The following is a 26,466-nucleotide window of genomic DNA, read 5'->3' on the forward strand; positions in this document are numbered from 1 at the left end:
GCGGGGGCTGAGGGAATTCAGAAAATCACGTACTAGAAGCTCAGGGAAGGCTCAGGGAAGGAAGTGCAGGCGTCTTTGCTAAAGGCGACGGGCTCCCTACTCGCACGACCTGTACTACTGCAATAAAAGGAGGCTCCTGCAACATTTCTTGAGCAGTTACACTTGTTGTCCCGGAGAGGACCCCCCTCTGGGTCACCTTCCATATTATACAATTTTATGTTACTTAGGCTGGCTCAGTCGGGATCCTGGAAATGTAATTTCATTTCTGTTGCAAGCTTCCAGCTCGTTTCTCACAGAGACGTGCAGGTTTTAAAACAACCTTTGTGCTTGTAAGTCGTGTGGAGCTTTGCGTTTTCAACCGAAGTCCAGCTGCGTCAGCCGAAGTCCAGCTGCGTCAGCCGAAGTCCAGCTGCGTCAGCCGGAGTCCAGCTGCGGCAACCGAAGTCCAGCTGCGTATTTGAAGCCCTAAAAGCCACCTATTTGCTCATCTCATACCATTCACTTTTTTGTTTGTTTTTTTGAGACAGGGTCTCTCTGTGTAGCCTTGGCTGTCCTGGACTCACTTTGTAGACCAGGCTGGCCTCGAACTCACAGCGATCCGCCTGCCTCTGCCTGCTGGGATTAAAGGCGTGCGCCACCATGCCCAGCTATACCATTCACTGTTATCAAGTACCCTTCTGTGTCTGTTCTGGAGGTCATTGGATTGCTATGCACCTTTAAGGCCTAGATACAAATTATGTCCACTTTTTTTGTTTGTCTGTTTTTAAAGACTTGCGCCATGCGTGGTGGCGCACGCCTTTAATCCCAGCACTCGGGAGGCAGAGGCAGGCGGATCGCTGTGAGGTCAAGGCCAGCCTGGTCTACAAAGTGAGTCCAGGACAGCCAAGGCTACACAGAGAAACCCTGTCTTGAAAAAACAAACAAGAAACACACAAGATTAACTCCAAAGTGAAATAAGCTGTGCTAAGAGTGTGTGAATCGGCAGCACATGTACAGCACGGCACAGCTCTCTCCACAGCCCCTCGTGGTATTAAGTGAACTTTGCTACTGCATGGTCTAAAAGGTATGTTCATCCACTCTCTGCCAGTCCCTTCCCCACCACGACCAATGCTGAGAACGTTTTTCTCTGCTTACTAGACATAAATCTTGTCTGGTGGAGTATTATTAAAGGTTATATATATGTGTGCGTGTATACATATATATATCTTCTTAGGGTTGGAGAGATGGTTCAGCAGAGGACTAGGGTTCGAGCTCCAGCACCCACATGACACAGCTCAAGCTGTCTGAAACTCCAGACCCAGGGATCCAATGGCCTCTTTTGGCATCGCATGCACAGAGTACACAGGCACACATGCAGACAAAACATCAACACACATACGATAGACAAAGAAAAAATTGGAAAAAAAAACCCATTATCAATAAGTATAGCCAACAAACAATAACCCCATTTTAAGAAAGTTTTTAATGACTGTTTGATCAGCAATTTTGAAGACTCTTTGTTGATGCCCAGGGTATTCTGTGAGACTTCTCCGGGTCAATTAGCACCTTCATGTCCATGCTCTGAGTTAGTAGGTTCCATTAGTATTGTTTTAGACCACGGTGACGTCATGGGTCTAGCTTCTGGTCCCCTTGTACGTTCTCTTTTAGAGAAGCCATATTTATATATCCGCTTTCCGAAGTCTGTGAACATGACAGAGGCTCAGGGGACTTGGGGATTGCTGTGGCTCCTTCCGATTTATGTAGCCCAGTCTCCTGGAGATTCTCAACTGACAAAACCAAACCTGTGCCTGAAAAACTGAGAAAGGCCATTTGTGAGGACAGCCACACACACGGGACTTCGTGGTGGAAGGTTAGGGCTATGAGTTTATGGCACTGATAGGATTTTTAGCACCTTACAGATGTCAAACCAAAGAAAACAACAAATTGAAAGCTACAGGAAGCCTGCGCTCCTGGACTACCCTCTGCCTGAAACTGGTATCCATCCCGTAGGACTGGGAAGCGGGTGAGGGGAGCAGATTCAAAGGCTAAATGTAGGAAAGAAAACCCAAAGTGGTGACTTTGCAAGCCAGCCACTTGGAACCAGTAAGGAGCCCCCTCAGATGTGCAGATAAGGAGCATCTAGATGTATATGACTCACCTGGAGTTTTGCAAAGGTAGCATCTTTCTGAGTACTTCAAATGCAGCATGGTCATTGATCATTGTTTCCTAAAAGAAAAATTTATATCTTTAAAAAGATTTATTTATTTATTTATTGGTTTTTCGAGACCAGGCTGGCTTCGAACTCACAGTGATGCACCTGCCTCTACCTCCCAAGTGCTGGGATTAAAGGCGTGCCCTTCCAAGATTTACTGTTTTTGTTTTGTGCAAGTGAGTGTGTCTGTCTGTCTGTCGTCTGTCTGTATATATTTTAGATCCCCTAGAACTGGAGTAAGAAAGTAAACCCAGGTACTCTGCCAGAACAATTGCACGTAACCACTGAGAGCCTCGCTGTGGTGGCACACGCATTTAGTCCCAGCACTCTTTTTTTTCTCATTTAATTTATTAAAAATAATAAACAAAAAACTATGAGTTCAGGAATAAACAATACTTGTGTGTGTGTGTGTGAAAATGGTTTCTTTCAACATAAAGTACATTTTTTCTTCTTTTAATTTTTTATATTATTTAATTTTTGTACATATACATTTATATTATTACACATATATACAATAGAAGTCCCAGCACTCGTAAGCACCTAGCACTTGCTCCAGCCGTATTCAAGCCTTATAATGATAAACCATCGGCAATATGATCCTACAATCTATTTATTTACTTATTATGTATACGGTATACTGCCTGCATGTACACCATCATACCAGAAGAAGGCACCAGATCTCATTATAGATGGTTATGAGCAACCATGTGGTTGCTAGGAATTGGACTCAGGACCTTTGGAAGAGCAGCCAGTGCTCTTAACCGCTGAGCCTTCTCTCCAGGCCCTTATGTATTGATTTTAAGAAGAGATAAAACATTCCATCTTAGAGCGATGCTCCTTAAGATCCAGGATGTTCTAAAGAGAGGAGAAACATGCCATCTCATAAGGAAGTGCTTTAAATTTAGGACTTAAACAACTCGAGCTTCAGGAAGTCCCTAAAACTGACCAGATTCACTAGTCTCCTTAATCTCCAAGCTGATATACTAGTTAAAAACTGCCAAGAGACACAATCAAACTAACTAAGCTGCCTGGGAGAGACTCTCCAACCTGTTGAGTTGCCTGCAGGTTGAATAGTGTGCTTCAGGTTTCCAGTTTTCATGAGCTGTCACCCATGGTGGGGTGAGCTTTTGGTAATGGAGTAGAGACACAATCAAACTAACTAAGCTGCCTGGGAGAGACTCTCCAACCTGTTGAGTTGCCTGCAGGTTGAATAGTGTGCTTCAGGTTTCCAGTTTTCATGAGCTGTCACCCATGGTGGGGTGAGCTTTTGGTAATGGAGTTGCCTTTGAGTCATATCTGCTCCTGTAAGTAACCCCTCACCCATACGCCTGTAAATAAGCTCAACAAACTCATTAGTTCACCAAGATGGGCTTTAGGGAATATCTGTTCTGTGGTCTCTTGTTGATTCCCTTCTGGGGTTGTAACGGGGTCCCAGACCTCAGCACAACTGACACCATGATGGAAGCACCAGTCAGGCCAGAACACTCAGCACGTAGACAGCACCACCTGTCTAAACAGAAATAAAGGCCTCATCCTTCAATGTCCATAGTTCTGGGAAAGTCTCTAGATGGACTAACCTTGGTTGGTTTTTTTTTTTTTAACCTTCTGTAGTTCTGCTTCTGGTTAACTGTTCTTGTTAAGGGAAGTATGTCAACCCGCAACATGGGTTTTGTGCCTAAAATCTCACTCTGATAAAGCCTCAGTGCTAGGGATCTTAAACACCCAATGTAGGTGTTGACTGGCTAATAGAGACTCTTTTTTTTTTGAGGCAAGGTTTGGAGGCAGGATTTCTCTATGTAGCCCTGGCTATCCTAGAACTCACTCTGTAGTCCCGGCTGGCCTCGAACTCAAAGATCCACCTTCCCCTGCCTCTTGAGTGCTGGGATTAAGCGTGCGCCACCATTGCCTGGCTTTGTATGTTTGTTTTTGTTTTATAAGACAGGGTTAGCCCTGACTGTCCTGGAACTCACACTGTAGGCCAGGCTCACCTCAAACTTGGAGATCAGCCTGCCTCTGCCTCCCAAACATTTGTACACATCTCCCCAGGAATAGTGTCACACAAGCATATGTGAAAGAAAAAAAAAAAAAAAAACCAAATCATTTAGAGACAGTGATAAGGAAATTTTGTTGAGCTGAGAGCTGGGAGTCCGAGGCTAGCTCCCGCCTCTCAGTTACACTGTGACAAGGGTTCCCTTCATTGGGTTCCTGTCTATCAAATGTTAGGATAATAGTGTCTAATTTTTCAGAGTTGATGTGAAGTTAACATACACCCGACACACTTAGCTTAGCAATAGGCATACAGCACTCAACACATGTTGAGCTCTTGTGTTTGGAGCCATCGAGGCATTGAGTCTAAAGAAGGAAGGTATCAGAGATATGTCCAGCTTCAGAGCCCTCCGTCTGGACTGTTGGCGGTGCGGTGAGACTCACCACTCAGCATTGGGCTGGAAGGTGTGCACACACTTGTAAGAGAGGCCTCAGACACCACGTGTCCTCTCTGAGTTTTATTTCCCTCCTGGATAAAATACAGGAATAGGATCAGGGTTTTCTTAAGATCATATGTTTAAGAGGGACTTTGGAGTCGGGTGTGGTGGCGCACGCCTTTAATCCCAGCACTGGGAGGCAGAGGCAGTGGATTCGCTGTGAGTTCGAGGCCAGCCTGGCCTACAAAGCCAGTCCAGGACAACCAAGGCTACACAGAGAGACCGTGTCTTGAAAAACCAAAAAAAAAAAAAAAAAAAAAAAAAAACTTGAAAAAAAGAAAGCGGGGTGGGGCTGGAGAGATGGCTCAGCAGTTAAGAGCACTGACTGCTCTTCCAGAGGACCCAGGTTCAACTCCCAGCAGCCACATGGCAGCTCACAACTGTCTGTAACTCCAAGATTTGACACTCTCACACAGACATACATGCAGGCAAAACACCAATGCACATAAAATAAAAATGAATAAGTCATAAAAAAAAAAAAAGAAAGAGGGACTCTGGAGTTGTCTTATGCCAATAATTTCAAGCTATTGGTGCTTCCGGCTGTGGATCTTGGTATAGTACAATTCTGATCGTATGACGTGCATTATCTTGATTTGAAGATAAGATTGTGGATATGAGGTGTGAGTTCTAGCACCTACTCCATTAAGTATATTTTGATTGAATTATTTTAAGCAGACTCTCACAATATAGCCCTGGCCAGCAAGCCCTGGGGAGCCTGCTAGTTCTGCTCGCCAGCTCTAGCATCACAGGCACAATGCAGGCACCATGCCACATCTAGCCTTTCCATGCTAGGGTGCTGGTGACAGGGCTCGTGTCCTTACAGTCACACAGCAAACACTTTACCAACGGAGCTGGCTCCCAGCTGTTTTTGTTTATTTTTTATTTGTTTTTTTTTTTTTTTTGCTTTATTTATTTATTTTTTTTGTTTGTTTGATAGGGTCTCACTGTGTGGCCCTGGCTGTCCTAGATTTTTTGTTTTGTTTTCAAGACAAGATTTCTCTGTGTAGCATTGGCTGTTCTGGAACTCGCTTTGTAGACCAGGCTGGCCTTAAACTCACAGAGATCCTCCTGCCTCTGCCTTCCAAGTGCTGGGATTAAAGGCATGCGCCACCACCTCCGGTCTGCTGTCCTAGATCTTCCCAGGCTGTGTAGACCAGGCTGGCCTCAAGCTCACACAGAACCACCTGCTCCTGCCTCCAGAGAGCTGGGATTAAAGAGGTGAGCCACCGTGTCTGACTTTTTGTTTGTTTGCTTGTTTTGTTTTAAGATAGGGCTTTGTGTATGTTAGACTGTCACTCTACCATTTGAGCTGTGTTCACAGCCCTGGTTTTAAGTTTTTTAAAAAAGTTATTTATTACATATATGCCGTTCTGCTTGCACATACACATGCTCACCAGAAGAGGGCATCAGATCTCATTATAGATGGTTGTGAGCCACCATGTGGTTGCTGGGAATTGAACTCAGGACCTCTGGAAGAGCCATCTCTCTAGCACTGTTTTTAAGTTTTTTTTGTTACATTGTGTGTGAGTGTGTGTGTGTGTGTGTGTGTGTGTGTATTATTTTACATGTTGTCAGCCAGCCTGGTTTTTAAATTTTTATTATATTAATTAATTAACTAGTATGTATGTGGGGGTCAGAGCACTTGGTTCTCTTCCTCTGACATATGGGTTCCAGGGACTGAAGTCAGGTCTTTAGGCTAAGGCCACCCTACCAGGCTAGCCCTCTTAGTTGTTTCTACTGTTCTGTTGAGACAGTCTTATGTACCCCAGGCTGGCCTTGAAATCCTTAAGTAGCAGGAGCCAGTCTTGAACACCTAGCCCTCCTGCCTTACCCTCCTCTGTGCTGGGATTACAGGTGTAAGCCACCATGTCCAGCCTCCATGTGGTCTTCTAACTTTGACTTGTAACCCTATCCTATTCATTCATGTGTGTGACTGTCTTCCTGCACTGGGGTGAGGAGATATGAAAACAAAGACTCTCCTTGTAGTCTAGGACCCAGCCCAGTTCCTGGAATTAATGGCTGATGAATGAGTGAATATGTAGGAAAAACCCACTCAAGCAAACCGAGAAACTACTGTCAATCAGGTCCCGGAGGTTGGCAGGTCTGCTTTTGGTGACTGGACAACACCTTGTGTAGCTTAGAAATAATAGCCTTTGTGAGAATAAAAAGGATGCAGGTCTATAGCCATAGAGACCCATAACCAGATCAGTGGAGAAGCATCTTCCAAAGGGATGCCTTGCAGGTGATGCCCACCGGGGAGGGGAGGACGCAGCCTCTACCAGGTCTATCATCTGATTCTACTTACTCAAGTTCACCCTCCCCGGCCCCTGCACCCCCATCTTCACCAGCCAGACTCTGGACCTTGATGGAAGCCTATACTTTTCTCCACAGTTCTTCTTGGCTATTTGTCTGTTTGAATTTGGAACATACTTATTTTCCTCTGACTCACGTACTCTCCTTAGTCTCAACTCATTAGCAGCCCAAACTAGCTTCGTGCTGCCTTTCAGAGCCTCGGATTTGCTATTCTTTCTTTCCAAACAGGGCTAGAACGATATGCTGCAAACAGCGTTGCTCAGAGGGAGGCGTATCTGGGAAAACAGTCAGCATCCATTCATTCTCAAAGCATCCTGGAGCGTTTGCCTGCAGATAGGGTCAGAGCATGAGCTAGTCCTGTCCACAGATACAGTCATGAGGGAGCTACGCCTGTGCTCAGATGTAGTCACACATGAGCCACCGTTCTTGCCCTCTGGGACCTCCCTGCTGACTTTCTGATCTAGAGAAGAAGAAAAGGCAACGATGATGCACCCCATGCTCAGAGGCACGCTCAGATAGCCTGAAATCACACAGGATAAAAATGTTATGAAAGCTGACCCAATGATAAGCAGGACTCACCAAGCACAGTCGCGGGCTTGCTGCCCTACACGGCCCCAGAGGAGCCTCTCTGCCACAGTGCAACGTGTGACGAGGAGCGGGCTGTGGTGCTGAGATGTTGGGGCCAAGAGAGGGCAGTGCGAACCAGTGAGCCAACCCTTGGAGTCAGGACCCAGTACAAAGGGCGCATCTTACCTCTGCCTTTCGAATCTGGATGCTCCTTATAATGCGCTCCAAGAGGCCGATTTGCTGCATGAGGCGGAGGCAGTTCTCCTGCAACTGCTGGTTTTCTTTATCCAGTAGGAATGCTCTAAACATGGCATAAATCAGAGGCACAATTAGAAAATGTTTCCCTCCCTTCCTTTCTGTGCAGGGATCGAACACAGGGCCTCATGTATGCTATGCCCGTGCTTTACCGCTGTTATCCAAGCCCCTCACTATAACCTCCCCCAGGCACCCTCTTTAATGCCACGGTGGCTGCACTTTACTGAAAACAGAAGGTAGCGGAACAAGACTCATGGGCTCATGGGATGTGCTGGGTGTGGTGGCACACGTCTTTATTTTGGATTTATTTATTTATTTAGTTTTTTTTTTTTTTGAGACAGGGTCTCAAAAAACAAAACAAAACAAGAAAAGACTCACAGGAGCCCCCCGCCCCAAACAGTCTCCAGAGCCACCCGTGCCCCAGTTGGAGGGAACCCTCCCCTGGAGCTCAGGGGTCCCCAGGCACCACTGTACCCACTTGCTCTGAATTGCAGAGAGTGTGGACTTGCTGCTGCAAATGAGTTCTTCTTGATTTGTGACTTGTTCTAGAAGCTTCCTCTTTTCCAGGAGGAGGATATCATTTTGGGTCATGATCTGGTCCTGGAACACCTTCTCCTAGGGGTTAGCACAGAGAGAACTACAGAACTTCAGCGCATCTCTAGGTCTCAACAGGAACTCTTTTTCCTCCCATTGGTTTTTCAAGACAGGGTCTCTCTGTGTGGCTTTGGCTGCCCTGGAACTCTCTTTGTAGACCAGGCTGGCCTTGAACTCACCAAGATCCGCCTGCCTCTGCCTCCCCAATGCTGGATTAATAGTAACTCTCACTTTCTTTCTGGTGCCTGTTTGCTGGCCCTGTTATACTAGATGCCCTCCTGCTGGCGGTGTTTACTTTAGGGAATGCACATACAATTAAAAAGACCTTAGCACTCAATTTCCAGGAAGAAGCAGTGTCTTCCCTGTATCTTAATGCCAGCAAGTGTTAAACCACCAGCAAGTGCAACAGATCTCTATGCTCTGCACTGAAGTCGTCCCCTTGGATACATTTCCATCTGCTTTGTAGATAGTTTTGCTGTTTTGAGCAGAGACTTGTAGATATCCTAAGGTGATACTCTTGCCTTAGTCTCTTGAGTGGTGGCATTACAGTCGTGTGTCACCATACTCTACTCGCTGCATTCTCTCTTAATTATTTTAAACACTTTATTTATTCATGTGTGGGTGTGATCTCCCTGACTACTGTATGGGTCCTGGGGATTGAACCCCAGCTGACAGGGTTGGCAGCAAGTGCCTTTGCCCATTGAGCCATAATGGCTGACCCATAGCTGTGGTCATTTTTGGGCAAAAGAGGGGAAAGGTAAGAATGTAGCCTCTCCCCCCTACCCCATGCCTTAGACAAATCAAATTACTGCATACCTAGTGGCCTCACAACAGAATTTCTTTTTTAAAAATATATTTTTAGCTGGGCCTGGTGGCGCATGGCTTTAATCCCAGCACTCAGGAGGTAGAGGCAGGCGGATTGCTATGAGTTTAAGGTCAGCCTGTTCTACAAAGTGAGTCCAGGACAGCCAAGGCTACACAGAGAAACCCTGTCTCGAAAAACAACAACAACAACAACAACACATTTTTGTTTCGTTTTGTTTTTTGGTTTTTTAAGACAGAGTCTCTCTGTGTAACCTTGGCTGTCCTGGACTCACTTTGTAGACCAGGCTGGCCTTGAACTCACAGGGATCCACCTGTCTCTGCCTCCCGAGTGCTGGGATTAAAGGCATGCGCCACCATGCCCAGCTCACATTTTTGGTTTTTTGAGACAGGGTTTCCCTGTGTAGCCTTGACTGTCTTGGACTCACTTTGTAGACTAGGCTGGCCTTGAACTCACAGCGATCTACCTGCCTCTGCCTCCGGAGTGCTAGGATTAAAGGTGTGCGCCACCTAGCGGGAAATGATCTTTGAAGTCATCTCCTGACCTCCATATGTGCAGGAGCACGCAGGCCCTGCCCCCCACATGAATGTGCATGCATGATACACATGCATTAAAAAGAAAAAGAATTTCTCATGTGGAAGATGGAAGGTGGTAGCAAAAATGGAAGCTGTGGCTGAGAGAGGCACTGGTCATGAGGAGATGAGCTGCCATTCTTAGCCTGCCAACCGCCCGGGGCGGCCCCGCCCTTTGTTTTTTATTTTTTGTTTTCTCACCATTTCAATTTTCTGTTGCAGTTTCCCAGTTTCATCTTCGAGTTCTTTAATTCTCTTATTTCGTATTTCTAACTCGTGAGTCAGACGGTCCTTGACCTTTTGAAGCTTGGCTTTGTGGCAGTGGTGTTTGTCTTTGTAGTTTCTATAAAAGCAAAATTCAGGGTTGGCATGCCAGAATACAAGCAGGGTCTGCGTGGCCTCCTTGGGATATGGACCCATGGACCTCTATGGTGGGTGCTTTCTTGCCTCACATATCATCTTCACCTCACGTGAAGGATGAATCTAGAATAACCCCTCTCTTTATCCAGACCCACAAACTCAAGCCTCTAGCTTACCTTGGTTTGAACTAATGACAGATTTAGTATCTGAGTTTAATTTAGGAAACTCCTGAACTTCGGAAATCTGATGTAGGAATTCTGAATCCTGCCCCACATTTTTCTAGTTTTTGGCCATACTGCTTTGTTTTGAGACAGGGTCTCACTATATAGCCCTGGCCACCCTACAGCTTTCTATGTAGACCAGGCCTTCCTCCCAAGTGTTGAACCTAAAGGCGTATGCCACCAGACCCGGCCTATAATCTTTTCATTAAAAAATGTACTATTATTGTTTTCCCACAACATGTATGTGGAGGTCAGAGAACAGCTTGGAGGAGTCGGTTCTCTCCTTCTACCATGCGGTCTCCAGGGACTGAACTCCGGTCATAAGGCTTTGTGGCAAGCGCCTTTACCAGCAGCCTTTGCTAATTTTCCTTTTATCATTATAGAATCGATGGGTTTTGGCTGAGCAAAGGTTGTCTTGTAAAATAACTAAGTTGGTTTTTCTTTTAACTAGATTTTCCTAGCTTTCTTTGTGGACATATAAATCCATGTACATTTTCGCAAACAGGACGTAAGGAGGAAGCAGTGCGTCCTGAGCGAGGCTGGCGTGCACTTGCTTGCTTCTCTTCACGCTTTTTGACTGTCATGTGGATATTTAGTGAACTGTCCTCGTGATGTGGGGAGGTTCCACATGTTAAAGCCACAACATGCAAAGCCAGGTGGTGGTGGTGGCACAACCACATGCAGGCAGATCTCTGAGTTCAAGGACAGCCTGGACTGCAGAGCCCCAGGATGGCCAGGGCTACTCAGAGAAACTCTGTCTCCAACAACAACAACATAAAACCAAACCCACACAAAACAAAAACAACCACTAACAAACAAACAAAAAACCCCAACCCAACTCAACCAAACCAAAAAACAAAACAAAAAACAAAACAAAAAAAAACCAACCAACTAACCAACTAAACAAAAACCCAAGAGCAACAAAACAAAACAAGATTACAAGATGCTGGAGCAACACCAAAACAGTAGAAGTCCAGGCTTCTGATGCTGTGAACCTCTGTGTCAATCAGTTATGGACTGCTTATGTTTGCACTACCAGATAAGAAAACACCCCCACATACTGCATGCCCCTTTCCAGTTCTTTGAGGCAGAGTCCCAGTATATAGCTTAGATTGGCCTGCAACTAAGCGTTTGTATCTTCTGCTTTGTGTGTGTGCAAGTGCATATGCCTGTGCGTGTTTTCATGTGTAAGTGCAGGTGTGCATAACTGTGTGGATGAGTATGGAGACTAAAGGCCAGTGTCTGAGTGTTGCTCTCTGCCTTATATTTGACACTGAACTTGGGGCTCACCCATTTGACTAGGCTGAGTGGCCAGTGAGCTCCAGGGATCTGCCTGTCTTCCCCCCTCTCCCTCGGCAGTGGGGTTACAGGCTTGCTGCATGGATCCTGGGGACCTAAACTCAGGTCCTCATGTAACTTTACCGACTGAGCTGGCTCCTGGCCTCGGAAGCCATTTGTATTCAGGTTCCTCTACAGTACCCTAACTAACAGTGCTCACTATAGAAAGCTATACTCATAAACTTGCCCTGGACCCATTTCAGCCTGTGGCCCTTGCACGGCACCTACTATGTCGTGTGAGACGTAGACTCCTGTAAGTTGTTTTCAGTTCCTGAGAAGATGGTTTCCTCCCATCACACTCTCTTTTCCTTTCGCACCGGGGCATGCGCAGTGGAAGCTATTCCTTTCCCTTTGCACTGGGGCATGCGCAGTGGAAGCTATTCCTGAGGGCCCGCATGCTGAGGAGTATCTGAAACCGAGCCTCTCCCAGAGCATACAACCCTCCTAGCCTCCTCTCGCTCGCCCCCCCAGCTGTTCACAGTGGTGCTAATAGATTTTTGGTTTGGTGACAGTGCCTCACAGTGGGGCCCAGGATGACTTTGAACTTCTGGTCCTTCTGCCTCCACTTCCCAAGTGCTGAGATTATAGGTGTGTGCCACCACATCTAGTAAAATCATGGTAGTCTTTTTCCCCTAAAATACTGTGTCTTACGTAGCCCCGGGGAGCCTTGAACTGGGCTACATATCTGATGCTGTCCTTGAGCTCCTGCTCCTCATCCCTGTATCAACCAATAGCTAATGCTACAGGTCTGTGACGCCACACCCAGTGATGTTTTGACATCATCTGACCCACCACACACACTCTTAGAAAGTCTTCTACTTATCCTGGTTATTAAAACCCAGCCGTGGGCTGGAGAGTTGGCTGAGAAGTTGAGGACACTTGCTGCTCTCGCAGAGGACCCAGGTTCGATTCCCAGCACCCACATGACAGCTCACAACCATCTAAAATTCCAATCCCAAGGGTCCTCTGAGGACACCAGGTATGTATGTGGTGTACTTACATGTATGCAAATAAAACACTCATACACATAAAATAACAAAATAAAAAATAAATCACAACCCCCAATCTGTCTTGCCAGTTAGATTAATTTTTTTTTTTTTTACTTTTGAAAGGGACAAATTATAGAGAAGTTGGGAAAATAGCTGATTCCCAATATGTTTGTGAAGTTTTGTGCATGTGTGTATCTGTGTGTGGGTTTGTATACACACGATGCCGGACAGCCAGGGAGAACCCAGAGGCTTCCCTGGCCACTGCTGTCTGCCTTAAATACTGGTTTGGTCAGAGGTTCTACTAGATCAGCTTGCCCAACGCACGCGCGGCTTTTCTGTCCTTCCGACTTTGTTACCCACCAGCTTCACAAAGCAGCACAACACTTCGCGGGAAACATAAGTAAAACCAGATCGCCTATTACTTGGGCTTCAAGAAGGTGGGGGGATGTGTTCCCCTGGAAAAGCAGTTGGGAAAACATGTAAATACAAGATTTGTCTGTAAAGATCAGGACTGAAATCAGGGAGACAAAGCTCAAAATAATCCTTCTGCTTTGACATTTCCTGCCATTGTCCTTCACAGATCTGTGCTCTTCAGCTCTGGATCCTGTTAGAGCCATATGGTGATGCTTTGGGGAAACACTAATTTTCTTTCTTTCTTTCTTTAAGATTTATTATATATACAGTGTTCTGTCTGCAAGTACTCCTGTGTGCCAGAAGAGGGCACCAGATCACATTATAGATGGTTGTGAGCCACCATCTGGTTACTGGGAATTGAACTCAGGACCTTTGGACCAGCAGCCAGCACTCTTAACCTCTGAGCCACCTCTTCAGCCCTTTCTTCTTTCATAGATTTTGATTAAAGTCATGTATGTAAGGACCCAGGCACACGCAGCCAGGGTTGGAGTCCTTTTTCTAAAGGTCATGCATAAAGAACATGGAAAATTATTTAGTCTCATAGTCATAACCTCGCCTCCCCATTCCCATTACAATGGAAAGTCCTGGCTGTAAGTGCACATGTTAATAATGGACTATGTTGAGCGACAGAAGTCAGGCACGAAAAGAACAAGATGCAGGGTCTACTTAGAAATGATAGAAAACGCAGACGTCACAGCAGTGGTTGCCTGAGGAACAGAGGAGCAGAGGGGTTAGGGCTGCAGACTGATATGTGCAGGCAGGAGAGACTCAGGCAGTGGGCACATGCTCTGCGTGGGAGTTACATATATGTGTGTGTCTGTTAAAATGCATTGAATTGTTTATTAGGTTTTTTTGTTTTTGTTTTTTTTGGGGGGGGGCACGTATTTGATATACATCAAAGGCAAGAATGTTGGAGGACATTTTCACCAAGGTCCCCTCCCCCTTCAAAGGGGCTGGGAAGACACAGCAATTCCTCTGCCTCAGTGACGGGATGCTTCTGAACGTTTGCCAGGGCATTAACAATGCGCAGTGCTAGTCAATCGTCGGACCCTCCCACCCCAGCAGCCCTCCCCTCTCAGTCATTGCAAAGGGAATCAGGCCTGTGGTCGGATGACTGACTGGCTGCAGCAGTTCTAGAGCCAGCCTATGCTTTCCTGACTGCACTTTTGCTCTTTGAGCTATTTGGCGCCAACTGCTGGTCAAGGCATGAAATACACCGAGTAAAACTGATTTCATAACCACCAACAGGTACACGGAGTTCTGCAGCAGCGTGATACCAGCACTTAGGCACTGTTTGTCCCTAGCAGTGAGAATGAGACGTGTGCCTGGCCCCGAGGATGTCCCAGGAAGACTCTGCTAGGGAGGCAGGTGATGCTGCAATGATCAGTTGAGATGTCTGCGTTTGTTCCTTGGTTCTCGGGTGTACAGTAAACAGACTGTCCTGGCTAAGGAGGAAAGGAAGTGAGAGAGACTGGAAAGACAGCTCAGTGGTTAACTGCACTTGGTGCTCTTTCAGAGGGTACTAGCTCAGGACGCAGCACCCACATAGCGGCTCACAACCAGCTGTAGCTCCTGTTCCAGGGGGGTGTGATGCCCTCTTCTGGCCTCCAAGGGCTCCTGCATGCACATGCTGCACATAAATGCACATACATGCTCACACACATACACACACATTGAAAATAAACATGTAAATATTATAGAACATAGTGGAAATCCTTGAAGACAGGGAGAGGGTAGCTTTTGGGAAAGCAAGATACATACAGAAAGCTCCAAAAGGGAGCATACTTCCTTCTTCTTGGGAAAGAAGTGGGCCCCACATCTTCCTGAGGCTGGGAAATCACGCTGAGGGCCCCACCAGTGTGATTGCTCTGGGGGCCGCTGGCAGAATGGCCCCTGCATCTCATTTGTCCACAGGGAATCTGCTTTGTTTACCTCACCTCACGTGCTCACCGAGTTGCTCCAGAAACCGCTCGTGTTCTTGCCATAGGGCTCCCTTCTCTTGTTGTAACTTAGACAGCTTCTCTGACAGTTCCTGGTTGCTCTTGACATACTGAAAAACATGGGTGGGGGAAGGGACTGGTCTGTGGTCTTTGCAGTCAAGTCCTCATATACACTCCAAAGGCAGGATTTGATGACCCTTGGAGCAGCTGAATTCAGGGGCTTTCAGGGAGCTGAACAAGTCCTCTTCACGTGCTAGGAGCTGGCTCACTCCTGCCGCAGGGAGACAGGTGCTCCTGGCTCAGGACCCTTCCCAGCCTCATCTATGTATCCCTTTATTTAGGTGCCGAGTTCTACCTTGTCATCTTCTGGGGTTGCCCAGAAAACAAGTGGGAAGAGTGATGTGTGACAGGACCTCAAATTCAAGCTCCCCGTGGCAGGGTAAGGAGCCCCGGTTTGCTGTCCACAGTGTGTGAAATTCTTGCTTTGGGGGGATCTGTATGGATGGTATCATAGGTAGCCAGGCGGGCGCCTTGGAAGAAGATGCCTGTTGTTAGAGATGCAGTTCTGCTGATGGAGGGCTTGGCTAGCACGCATGGAGCCCTGGGTCTGATCGCGGGCATGGCACAGACCAGGCATGGTGTCCCACAGCAGTCACGCTAAGCACTAAGGGGGCAGAGACAGGCAGGACAGAAGTTCAAGACCATCCTGGCTACACAGTGAATTCAAGGTCAGCTTGTAGGCCAGGGCCACACAGAAAAACCTTGTCTTTTTTTTTTTTTTTTTTTTTAATGTATCCTTAAAGCCTTCTGCATATCACCACCCCATGTTTTCTTATTGCCTCTCCAATAATAACACAGAGTCAGATCCTAGCACGCTTCCGGGAGAAGAGGCTGGATGGAGGCCTTGACTTATAAAGAACAGCAGGAATACGGGCAGGATTTGGTGTCTTACAATGCCAGGAGCTTGAGGCATACGTGAAGAACGGCTTTCTAAGAGCCTAAACTAGGAAGGAAGGACTACAAAACTGCACAGGCCAAAGTTATTGATAGGACATGCCCCTCCCCCACCGTGTGTGTGTGTGTGTGTGTGTGTGTGTGTGTGTGTGTGTGTGTGTGTGCGCGCGCGCACCCACCCACAGAGGCCAGAAGAGAATGCTGCATCTACTGGAGCTGGGGCTACACATGCGTGTGAGCTGCCTGGTGTGGTTACTGGGAGCTGAACTCTGGTCCTCTGGAAAAGCAACAGTGCTTTTAACCACTGAGCCATCTCTGGGATTTGAAATGTTAATCTGAACCCCCAAGGGTGACTCTAGATAGTTAGGTCCCTTGCCCGAAGCTTGCCTAGTTTAGTGGCATGAGGACGTCTTCCTTAGATACAAGGGAGAGGAAGGAAACCTAAGCCTGATCTAGATAGGACGTTTGGAGTAGTTCACCATGGGTGACCAGCTCATCCATCCTGGAGGTCCCAAAGAGGGTGTCTCCAAACACATGGCTCCCTGATTTTAGTGGCGTTCGTAAGTATTACAGAGCGCCAGAGGACAAGTGGCGGTATTTCAATTCTAGATGTGGGCGTGTGTGAGCACTGTTCATAGGCAACGGAGACAATCAAGCAGTTTGACAGAGCAAACAATCCAGTTGTGGCTTTGGTCACAGTGATTGATAAACAGTTGATTTGAAAATGTTTTCATAGTAGTATACTTTAAAACAGGCTATTTTATTTGTAGCCCAGGATGGCCCGCTTTCATCTCTTCCCCTTTGAATGAAAGCAGAGAGGGCTGAAATCACTTGTTTCCTTTGACTTGGGTCAGTTACGTTCTGACAAAGGTCCGGCGTGTTAAGTTGGAGTTAAGGAGTTTCCTTTAGTAAGAAACTCTGAGTGCCCGGTGGGCCCCATGCCCCGTCCCAGGGGCCCAGGGAGACAGTTCTCAAATATTCACAGACAGAACGTGGCGGGTGAAACTCACAAAAATGTGCGGCCTGAGAACTAGAGAGTCCACAGGAATTCTTAGCTCTCAGAATTTTCGGTCCACACGGAGCCTTCAACAGTTCCTCATTTTCAGCACAGGCTTTCCTGCATATGGCTCTCACCGGAGCCTCTCCCTGGCCCTGTGCTGGTCTCTCCAGCCTCAGGGGCAGCAGTGATGCTGAGGCCTCACTTTGCTGATAGGTCAATAAGTATTGTTCAACACTTCAGCTTGCTCTGTTTTGCTTTGTTTTGAATTTGTCGTTAGGATGAAGTAGGGATCACTTCCAAGTCCTTTTTGTACAAATCCCTGAGCCAGAAACTTCCATAAAATCCCATGAGGTTAGGGATTGGAAAGCTTCTGGGTTGGCAAACATGTGGAGGTGCAGGCTGGACCCTTGAACTCTGGGTCCCGTCCCACATACCTGGGCATCCCTCCTTCTGCATATTCTGGGTTGTGACCTTTTCTAATAAGCTGGTAACCAAGCAAACGTTTCCTGCGGCATTCTACTTTTATGTATGTGTATGTGCACATCTCTGTGCTATGTGCACTACAGAGGCCGGAAGAGGATGTCACATCTCCTGAAGCCAGAGTTGCAGGCAGTTGTGAGCCACCTGATACTGGTGTTGGGACTCCGAACTCTGGCCCTCTGGGAGAACAGCAAATGCTCTTATTCGGTTAAGCCATCTCTCCAGCCCCTCCTGAGCCATTCTAACACATGACCAAACATGATGGTGCATCACTGCAGCCAGTCTTCAGAAAGGAGGGAGAACATCTGGACTGATAGTTGGCCTGAGAAATGGGCTGGTCCTGCTGAGCAAGCCCTTCCTTTGTGAGGTCTGATGCTGTCTCCAGGCAGATAGTGTCCATAGACTTTCAGGTTTGTACACCCTGCTCGTTCCCACACAGGACTGCTTTGTATGGAGAAAGCAAACAAACAAAACCGAACAAACAAGGACAGCAATAAAAGCCCTACTCCCCTGGCTTCAGGAGTGAAGTAATGTTGGACGGGCGGCGGTGGCGTACGCCTTTAATCCCAGCACTTGGGAGGCAGAGGCAGGCGGATCGCTGTGAGTTCGAGGCCAGCCTGGTCTACAAAGTGAGTCCAGGACAGCCAAAGCTACACAGAGAAACGCTGTCTCTAAAAACCAAAACCAAAACCAAACCAAAACAAAACAAAAAAAAAAACCCAAACCAAACCAGCAAACAAAAAACCCAAACCAGAAGTAAAGTACTGAAAGTAATGTGGGCTCACAAAGAGAAAACAGATTTGCATTTCCCTCTTAGTGTTTTCTGGAACACTGTCAGAGGCACGGGCAGACAGCAGGCGAGACATCTTTGGCACAGGAGGAGGTAGCGTCCTTATGATCTCTGGCTCCTCTGGATTTGCTGGCAAACCACAGCAGGCCCTTCTTTTTGTTTGTTTGTTTGTTTGAGACAGGCTTTCTCTGTGTAACAGCCCTGGCTGCACTGGACTCATTTTGTAGACCACGCTGGCCTCGAACTCACAGTGATCCACCTGCCTCTGCCTCCTGAATCCTGGGATTAAAGGTGTGTGCCATGTGTTGGCTATTTTTATGTCAACTTGACACAAGCTAGAGTCATTTTCTTTCTTTGTTTTCTCTTTCTTTTTTGGTCTTTCTTTCCTTCTTTCTTTTCGTTTCTTCTTCTTTTTTCTCCCTTTTGGCTTTCCAAGACAGCTTTTCTCTCTGTAGCCTTGGCTGTCTTGGCACTTAGTTTGTAGACCAGGCTGGCCTCGAACTCAGAGATCTGTCTGCCTCTGCCTCCCGAGTGCTGGGATTAAAGATGTGCAACACTATTGCTGACTGTAGGGCATTTTCTTGGTTAGAGCTGACAGGGGAGAGCCCAGCCCCTTGTGGGTGGTGCCTTCCCTGGGCTGGTGGTCCTGGGTTCTATAAGAAAGCAGGTTGAGCAAGCTAGTAAGCAGCACTCTTCCACGGCCTCTGCATCAGCACCTGCCTCCAGGTTCCAGGCCTGCTTGAGTTCCTGACCTGACTTCCTTCAGTGATGGAATAAGATATGGAAGTGCAAGCCAAATAAAGTCTTTCCTCCCCAACTCCCCACTGCCTCCCCTTCCCCTGCCAAGACAGGATTTCTCTGTGTAGCCTTGGCAGTCCTAGAACTAACTCTGTAGACCAGGCTGGACTTGAACTCACAGAGATGGGCCTGCTTCTGTCTCCCCACTGCTGGGACTAAAGGTGTGCATCACCACCACCACCTGGCCCCAGCTTGCTTTTGGTCATGGCACTCCACCATAGCAATAGTAACCCTACCTAGATCACTTCCTGTGGCTTTCCTCCGTGTGCTTTTCAAGGTTGTTATGCTGAGAAACTACAGACACGAAAGCAGTTTGAGAGGGCTACCTTTTGTAAAAGAAATTTACATCTATACAGGAAATGCCATCTATACAGGAAATGCAGTCAGCAAAAGTTTCTGTGTCAGGAAGAGGGATTTATTTGTGTTGTGTGCACACACGCAAGTGCACATTCATGTGTGTGAATATGGGCATGAATGTGCCACAGCCTTCTTGTAGACGTGAGAGGATAACCCCATGATGGTCCTGGCCCTTTTCTCTTCTTTCAGACAGGGTCTCCTTTGTTTTTCAATGCTGTGCTCACCAGGATCCCTGGCCCTTGAACTTCCAGGAATTCCCTACTCTCTGCCTCCTGTTTTCCCATAGGAACACTGGGATCACAGACATTGTGTGTTACAGACACCGGGTGTTTGGCTTTTACAGGGGCCTGGGGATTCAAATCAGGTCTTCGCACTTGCAAGCAAGTGCTTTACTCACTGAGCCATGACCTCGGCCCACACCGCTTTTATTCTTGGAGAGACTTTAGCTGTATCTGAGAAACCCGTTCCTCACCCTACAACTCCTCCCCACACCCTCTCAAACTTGTCTTTACTGTGCCCCAGAGGTCCCAAGGCCCTTTCTAGATAGCTCAGGGTGCTGTACAAACTTTGGACATCTGACCTGTTTTAAGACTCATGTTTTATGAGACACCCATGCACGTACATGGCATTAAAATGGGCTTACTCCTATTTATTTGCCCTATGTTAGTTTTTAAAAATGCTCTTTTTCATTTTTTAGTTTATGTATGAGGATATTTTTCCCACCTGCATGTCTGTGCTCCAAATTGTGTCTGGTGCCCGAGGAGTTCCAAAGAGGATATAGGCTCCCTTGGAGCTGGAGTTACAGAGAGTTATGAGCTGCCATTTAGGTGCTTGGAATCAAACCTACATCCTCCAGAAGAGTAGCCAGTGCTCCTAATCATTGAGCCATATTTCTAGCTCTTATCGATTTAACCCATGGCCTAGCAAAACAGCCCAGAACAAAACAGGGAAGTTATTTCCCTCCCCTCCACTTGGATGAACACACGCGCACGCGCACACACACACACACACACACACACACACACACACACACACACACACATCTCTCATATTAATATATGTACATATATTTGCATTTATGTATGGTAGATTTGCTTTTCCAGCTAGATTCAGTAGGTAAAGTATGCTCAAAGAAAATTAACTAAACAGCAATAGTAATGAGGGACCCTCAGTCCAGCCAGGAAGCCTGGGAAGCATGTCTGCTGCTTTCTTACCTCTTCGCACTTTCTTCTCTCGTTTTCCAGCTGTTTGTGCAGAGCCTCTTGTTGCTGGGAGCTGGTTGCTGCCTGTTGGCTCTCTTTGTCCTGCAAGGCCCTCAGTTGCCTCTGGAGTTCATTTACGTCCTGGTCTAGGAGGACCCTGAGGACGATCAAGGCACAGCAGATCACTCTGTGTACTGCCATACTCTGCAAGCCGTTCCCAGACCTAAAACTTCTGGCTCAGCAAGGGGCGAGTTCTTCCGGCACAGTGAGGCGCAGCTGTGCTTCTGCCCAATCATCAGCTCCCAGCTCCCTACTCCCTGACCCCACCACCCACCAACTGCTTTACTTTCCGCTTAAATAGCTGTTTCCTAGAAGGCTTTCTTGAACTCTCAGCTCCACAGATGCTAGGTTCCTTCCAGGCGCTTCCGCAGCCTTTCGAGCCTTTTGCTTGATGCCCGCCACATATCACTACAGTGCAAGTGTCTAGGGCAAGGGGATTCACTGCAGCAGTATTCAAACTCTACAGCCAGCGACTCAGGAGGTGAGGCGGGGGTTCACTTGAACTCAGGAGTTCAAGGTGAAGCAAACTTCTGTTTCAGACAACCCATCACTTAATCAACATAAAAGTCTGTTTCTATGTATCTAGTCCAATGTTTTCAGACAACTGGAGCCAATCGCATATAGAGGGTGGGGGGGCGTGTCCCATGAATCCACAGGTCCAGAAGCTGAAGAACCTCACAACAGCCGCCTGGTTCAGGGCTGCTTGGAGACTCAGAATACAAGGGAGCCAGCAGGTCAGGCCGATGGTCTGAAAGCACCACGCAGAGCTCCTGGTGCAGAGCCACACTCAAAGGCTGAGAAAGCCAGAGGCTGATGCCTTTAGTGACAACACCGTTAGTGACAACAGCAGAAAACGCTGTTGTTTACTAAGGGCCCAGCCCTTGGGAGAGCGAGCTTTTCTTTCTTTCTCTCACTTTCCCATTCCATCTGGGCCCCTGCCTTTTGGAAGTCGCTGCTCGCTCAGAGTGGGTCTCTCCCATTCAGTACACTAGCCCACCAGGCAACCTTGCCCAGAAACCCTCACAGACACCCCCATGTGTGCTCTGCCAGTGTTGCAGGCATCTCTAATATGTCAGGTTGAGAAATTTTTGAATTAAATAAAAATAGAATTTCCAGACTTTGTGGAATGCAGCAGAAACAGAGAAACTGGTACCAGGAAATGTGTATGTTACAACGAAAAGAGAATCTAAAATCAGTACTCAAAGCTCCCACCAGAGGAAGCCAGAGGAAGACAAGCATTATAAACCAAGGACAAACAGAAAAGAAGAAGAATAAAAAAAAAAAAAATGAGAACCCTGGCCAGGTGTGGTGGTGTGTGTCTGCAATTCCAGCACTCTGTCTGGAAGCTGAGGCAGGAGAATTGCTGTTAAGTTTGAGGCAAGCTTGGGCTATCTAGTGAGTTCCAAGATACCCTGGACTACAAAGTGAGACTCTATTGTGCAAAACCAGAACTTGGAAGGTGGCAGCATAAGGATCAGGAGTTCAAGGCCAGCCTTAGCTATATAGAGGCTAGCCTGGGGTAAATGAGATCCTGTCAAGAGGAGTGGGGTAGAGAGAATTAAGGGAAAAAAAATAGAGAGAATGAAATAAACCCAAAAGGTAGGTCTTTGAAAAGCCCAACACAATTGATAAATCTCTATTTAGGCAGGCAAACCAAGATATACAGGATACAGGCATTAGCAATATCAGAAACGAAACAGGGGCCATCTCCACATGATCCCACAGATAGTAAAAGGACATAAGAGAGATTAGGTCATTGTAGCACCATAGACAACTCTATCCCTATAGATATGATAAGCTTGATGAGGAATGGACTGGATTCTTGAAAGATGTAAAGGATGGGGCTCATCATATAAGGAAAGAGAGATGACGTGGACACTGCTATGTCCACTGTAGAACCTGAAGTCTGCAGAGAGCAGTGCACTCCCACACAGCCCACACACTGGGAGCCTGCCGCCGGAACACCTCCGGACCCTACAAATCTAAGACCAGCCTGGGCAATTCAGCAACACTTTCACCTCTGAAAAGAAGAGCGATGCCTGGGAATATGGCTACGTTGGTAAAGTGCTGGGAATCAAATCCTCGTCCCCTGCAAGGGCGGCAAGTGCTCTCAACCACTAAGCGGCCCCTCCGCCTCATTTCCAGTCCCCCTGTATCATCCTTTCAGTGGGGGTTTTCTCAGTTCAGCTAGCTGGCCTTGCGGCAAGCTTGCCAGCACATCCTCAATGCGCGGCTGGTGTTGCTATCTGCCCCCTGACCTGCAGGCGTGTATCATTCCTCAGTGTGGTGTCAGTGCAGGGGCCCACTTGTCTTTGGGGTGTCTTATTTCTTCCCTGTGAGTAGCAATCGCTTCCAGCTAGGCTCTGACTGCATTATGACAGGCTAGCCCACCATCTTAGGCTAGCCCGCCATCTCCTGAGACATGCTAGTGAGGCAAGTGTTTCCTCACGGCATCTCAGGGAGTGTGTTCAGTCTTCATGCATACAAATATCCAGCCAGTCACTCAGACACTGATTCAGCTAATGAACCAATATTTACTCAGTAGTATCTTGTGACAGGTCCTACCTAGCACAGGACGTCTAACTATCACTGGAAGTGAGATTCTGAGCTACAGAGTGCATGTGAACACCTTCATGTGTTTTGAGCGGATAATATATTTTGGGAAAAAATATACATGACTCATTCTGAACATTATACAAATGAGAGAGACGCATTGGTCCTCGAGGTCGAGGGCACCCAGAAGAGTGTTTTAAGCCAGAGTCATAACTCTTATTTTAAGAAGAAGAAATCGACAGTTCCTATCTGCTGGCAGTTTGTCGGTGTCAAAGACGCCTGCAAATGATCCAGGTCTATCTGAAGAACGTTAGCCGACGAGGAAAAGACGCAACTTCATTGAAGCCCGAATCCGCGTGGATCGCATCAGAGAGCTAGGCAAGCAGTGTGCCGGACCTCAGCGGGGAAACCCGGTCAAGGCCATTAGCCATGCTTCTGGTAAATCTGTGCGCTGGGAGCCCCGCACCCCGGCGGTCCTCACCTCCTCTGCTGCTCCTCCTGACACTGCTGCTGCAGCCTGGCCTCGCTGCTCTTTGCTTCCTTGATCTCGTCCTCTAGCTGCCTCTTGTGCAGAACACAAGCGTCTGAGAGGCACACTTGCCGCGCATGCTCTAGTTTCTGCTGCAGGTCCAAAATCTTGGATGAGAAAGCAAAAACGTTATGGAGGGTGTGACCTTTTCTCAGTAACAAACTCTATACTACATTGAACTATAGCAAGGACCATGGTAGGAGACGGGGTGGGCTGTTAGGGGCACTTTCATACGCTGTGTTATAAAGGCACCCCCGTGCCTCACACTGTAAAAAGGAATCTGTACGTGCATACGTGTACATACATGTCATTGGCAGTTTAGCGTGCACATGCTGTTAATAGCTTGTGTGTTCTCAGTTAACCATCCCCGCCATCAGTCCAGGTGACCTGGATGGGGACAAGACTGACACCAGCAGAGACTAGCCTGACTCAGTGGTTCAAGTGCCTGAGGAAAACCACGCGGAGAGTGAGGGATGAAGCAAGGATGATAGGGACGCAGACGTCCTAAGTCCCGGAAGCGTGGCTGAGCACGGAAGCAGAGGGGCCAGCCTCTTGCCCTCGCTCTGCCTCACCTTCTCCCTGTGTAACCTGCTGGCCTGAGGTGAGATAGAAGATGAATTTTTCAGGTGTTAATCCACTGTCTTCTCAGATTGTCAGCAGTCTGAATATAGTTTTGTCTTTTTGTTTTTGTTTTGGTCTCCTGTGTAACCTTGGCTGGCCCAGAACTCACTATGTAGACCAGGCTGCCTTGAAATTCACAGAGATTCCCCCTGCCTCTGCCTTTCAAGCCCTGGGATTGAAGACCCGTGCCACCACACCTGGCATAAAGTGTCATTTGAAGAGTTGGTTTCTCTCTCTTGTTCCCTGGCTTCCGCAGGTGACAGCAATGAACTCCCGGTGCCCTGGTTACACCTGTTGCTCACTGCCGCAGCTCCAGGCTGGCATGTGCACATACTGCCCCTCATCCACTGCAGTGTGTGGCAGTGTGCTGCTCAGTGGCTCAGAGTGCTTAGCTATTCTCTCAAACAACCTGGGTTCAGTTCCCAGAACCCTCATGGCAGCTCCCAGTCATCTGTGACTCCAGTTCTGGGGATCTGATGCCCTCTACTGACCTTCTCAGGCACCAGGCATGCATGTGGTGACCATACATACATACATACATAAATGCAGGCAAAACACTCATACAAACACAATAAAAATAAATAACTCTAATTTAAAATTTTTTAAATTTAATTAAAAAAAAATTTTTTTTTTTTTTTGGTTTTTCGAGACAAGGTTTCCTCTGTGTAGCCTTGGCTGTCCTGGACTCACTTTGTAGACCAGGCTGGCCTCACTTTGTAGACCAGACTGGCCTCGAACTCACAGCAATCCGCCTGCCTCTGCCTCCCGAGTGCTGGAATTAAAGGCATGCGCCACCACACCCAGCCCAATAACTCTAATTTTTTTATAGTTTACAAAATAAAAGTCATATAAACAGTCAACTCAAATGAGAGAAAAATAAATTCTTTAAAATTAAAAAGTATAAATGTCCTAGCTTCAGTCAGTTTTAAGTTCACGTTATAGCTTTTTTTTTCCTTCAGTTTTTTGAGACAGAGTTTCTCCGTGTAGTCTTGGCTGTCCTAGACTCACTTTGTAGACTAGGCTGGCCTCCAACTCACAGCTATCTGGCTGCCTCTACCTTCCTGAGTGCTGGGATTAAAGGCATGCACCACTACACCTGGCTCATGTTATAGCTTTAATTAAATATACACTTATGTCTATATAGATATATTTGTGTACATGTTTATATATGCATGTGCACATGTGTGTACAGGTGTGTGGAAACCAAGAGTTAATAAAGGGTCTTCTCCTCTGTGGGGCTGGGGTGCTGTGGGACTGGGAGGAGCCAGTCCAGAGCAGGGGTGGGATAGAGTAATGTCCAACCCTGGAAATCTTGACACAAGGGTGGTAGGAGTGAGGACCACTCTCTCCCTGCCCCAGGGCCTGCATGTCCCAGTGCACCTAGTCCTGCACCTATGCCCCTTATCTTTGCCCCCACCAGAGGAGGTCACATGGTCACAGCCAGCTTAAACATCTCTTTCTCCTTATAAGGCCATGTTCAGAAGCATCTGGAATTCCTCTTCATGCAAAGAAGGCAGTCCCAGCACCTAAGCCCTGGCCAAGCACTCACCTCCAAAGCCTCTACCCACTCTCCAAAGGTTTAAGTAGCCTTTGCTCTCAGCAAGCAAACTGCTCAGGGCTCTCTATTTTACCCTGGCCCCTCATGCTCTCTCTCAGGCCACCGGTCATGATCATGCCGTTAGGGAGCAGGGACGGAGTGGCGACAGTACTCCTCTGTCTCTCTCCACCTTATTTTTAAAGACAGGGTCTCTTGCTGGTCACTCACTTATTTTGGCCAGGCTGGATGACCAGGCAGCTCCGGGAACCCTCATGTTTCTGTTTCTCCAAAACTGGGATTGCAGCCATACGCTGTGGGTGCTGGGGATCTGAACTCATGTGGCATGCTTGTGTGAGGCACCTTACTGACTGAGCCATCTTCCCGGTCCCAGAAAGTTACATTTTTTAAAAAAACTTCATCCAGTCTTCAAAAATACACAAGCATTATTATAATGATAAGGGCAGAAGAAATATTATTATTAAAAATAGGAAAAACAGCCAGGCGTGGCACTTCGGAGGCAGAGGC

At 47.3% G+C, this 26,466-nt stretch overlaps 1 protein-coding gene across 1 annotated transcript in view; it reads right to left on the minus strand.

The window, feature by feature from the left end:
* Nucleotides 1-1,450: 1,450 nt before the first annotated feature.
* Nucleotides 1,451-26,466, minus strand: part of Ccdc30 (coiled-coil domain containing 30) — a 77,563-nt gene continuing 52,547 nt past the window's right edge. Inside the window, exons 8-15 of the mRNA XM_051171857.1 lie at nucleotides 23,736-23,890; nucleotides 20,654-20,798; nucleotides 15,058-15,170; nucleotides 10,000-10,141; nucleotides 8,288-8,424; nucleotides 7,741-7,855; nucleotides 2,138-2,205; nucleotides 1,451-1,795 (exon numbers count right to left, since the gene is read on the minus strand). Coding sequence (XP_051027814.1) covers nucleotides 1,606-1,795; nucleotides 2,138-2,205; nucleotides 7,741-7,855; nucleotides 8,288-8,424; nucleotides 10,000-10,141; nucleotides 15,058-15,170; nucleotides 20,654-20,798; nucleotides 23,736-23,890 — 1,065 coding nt within the window. The 3' untranslated portion in view covers nucleotides 1,451-1,605. The remainder of the gene's footprint in view (nucleotides 1,796-2,137; nucleotides 2,206-7,740; nucleotides 7,856-8,287; nucleotides 8,425-9,999; nucleotides 10,142-15,057; nucleotides 15,171-20,653; nucleotides 20,799-23,735; nucleotides 23,891-26,466) is intronic.

The sequence above is a fragment of the Acomys russatus genome, chromosome 29 (assembly GCF_903995435.1).
Source record: "Acomys russatus chromosome 29, mAcoRus1.1, whole genome shotgun sequence".
NCBI lineage: Eukaryota > Metazoa > Chordata > Mammalia > Rodentia > Muridae > Acomys > Acomys russatus.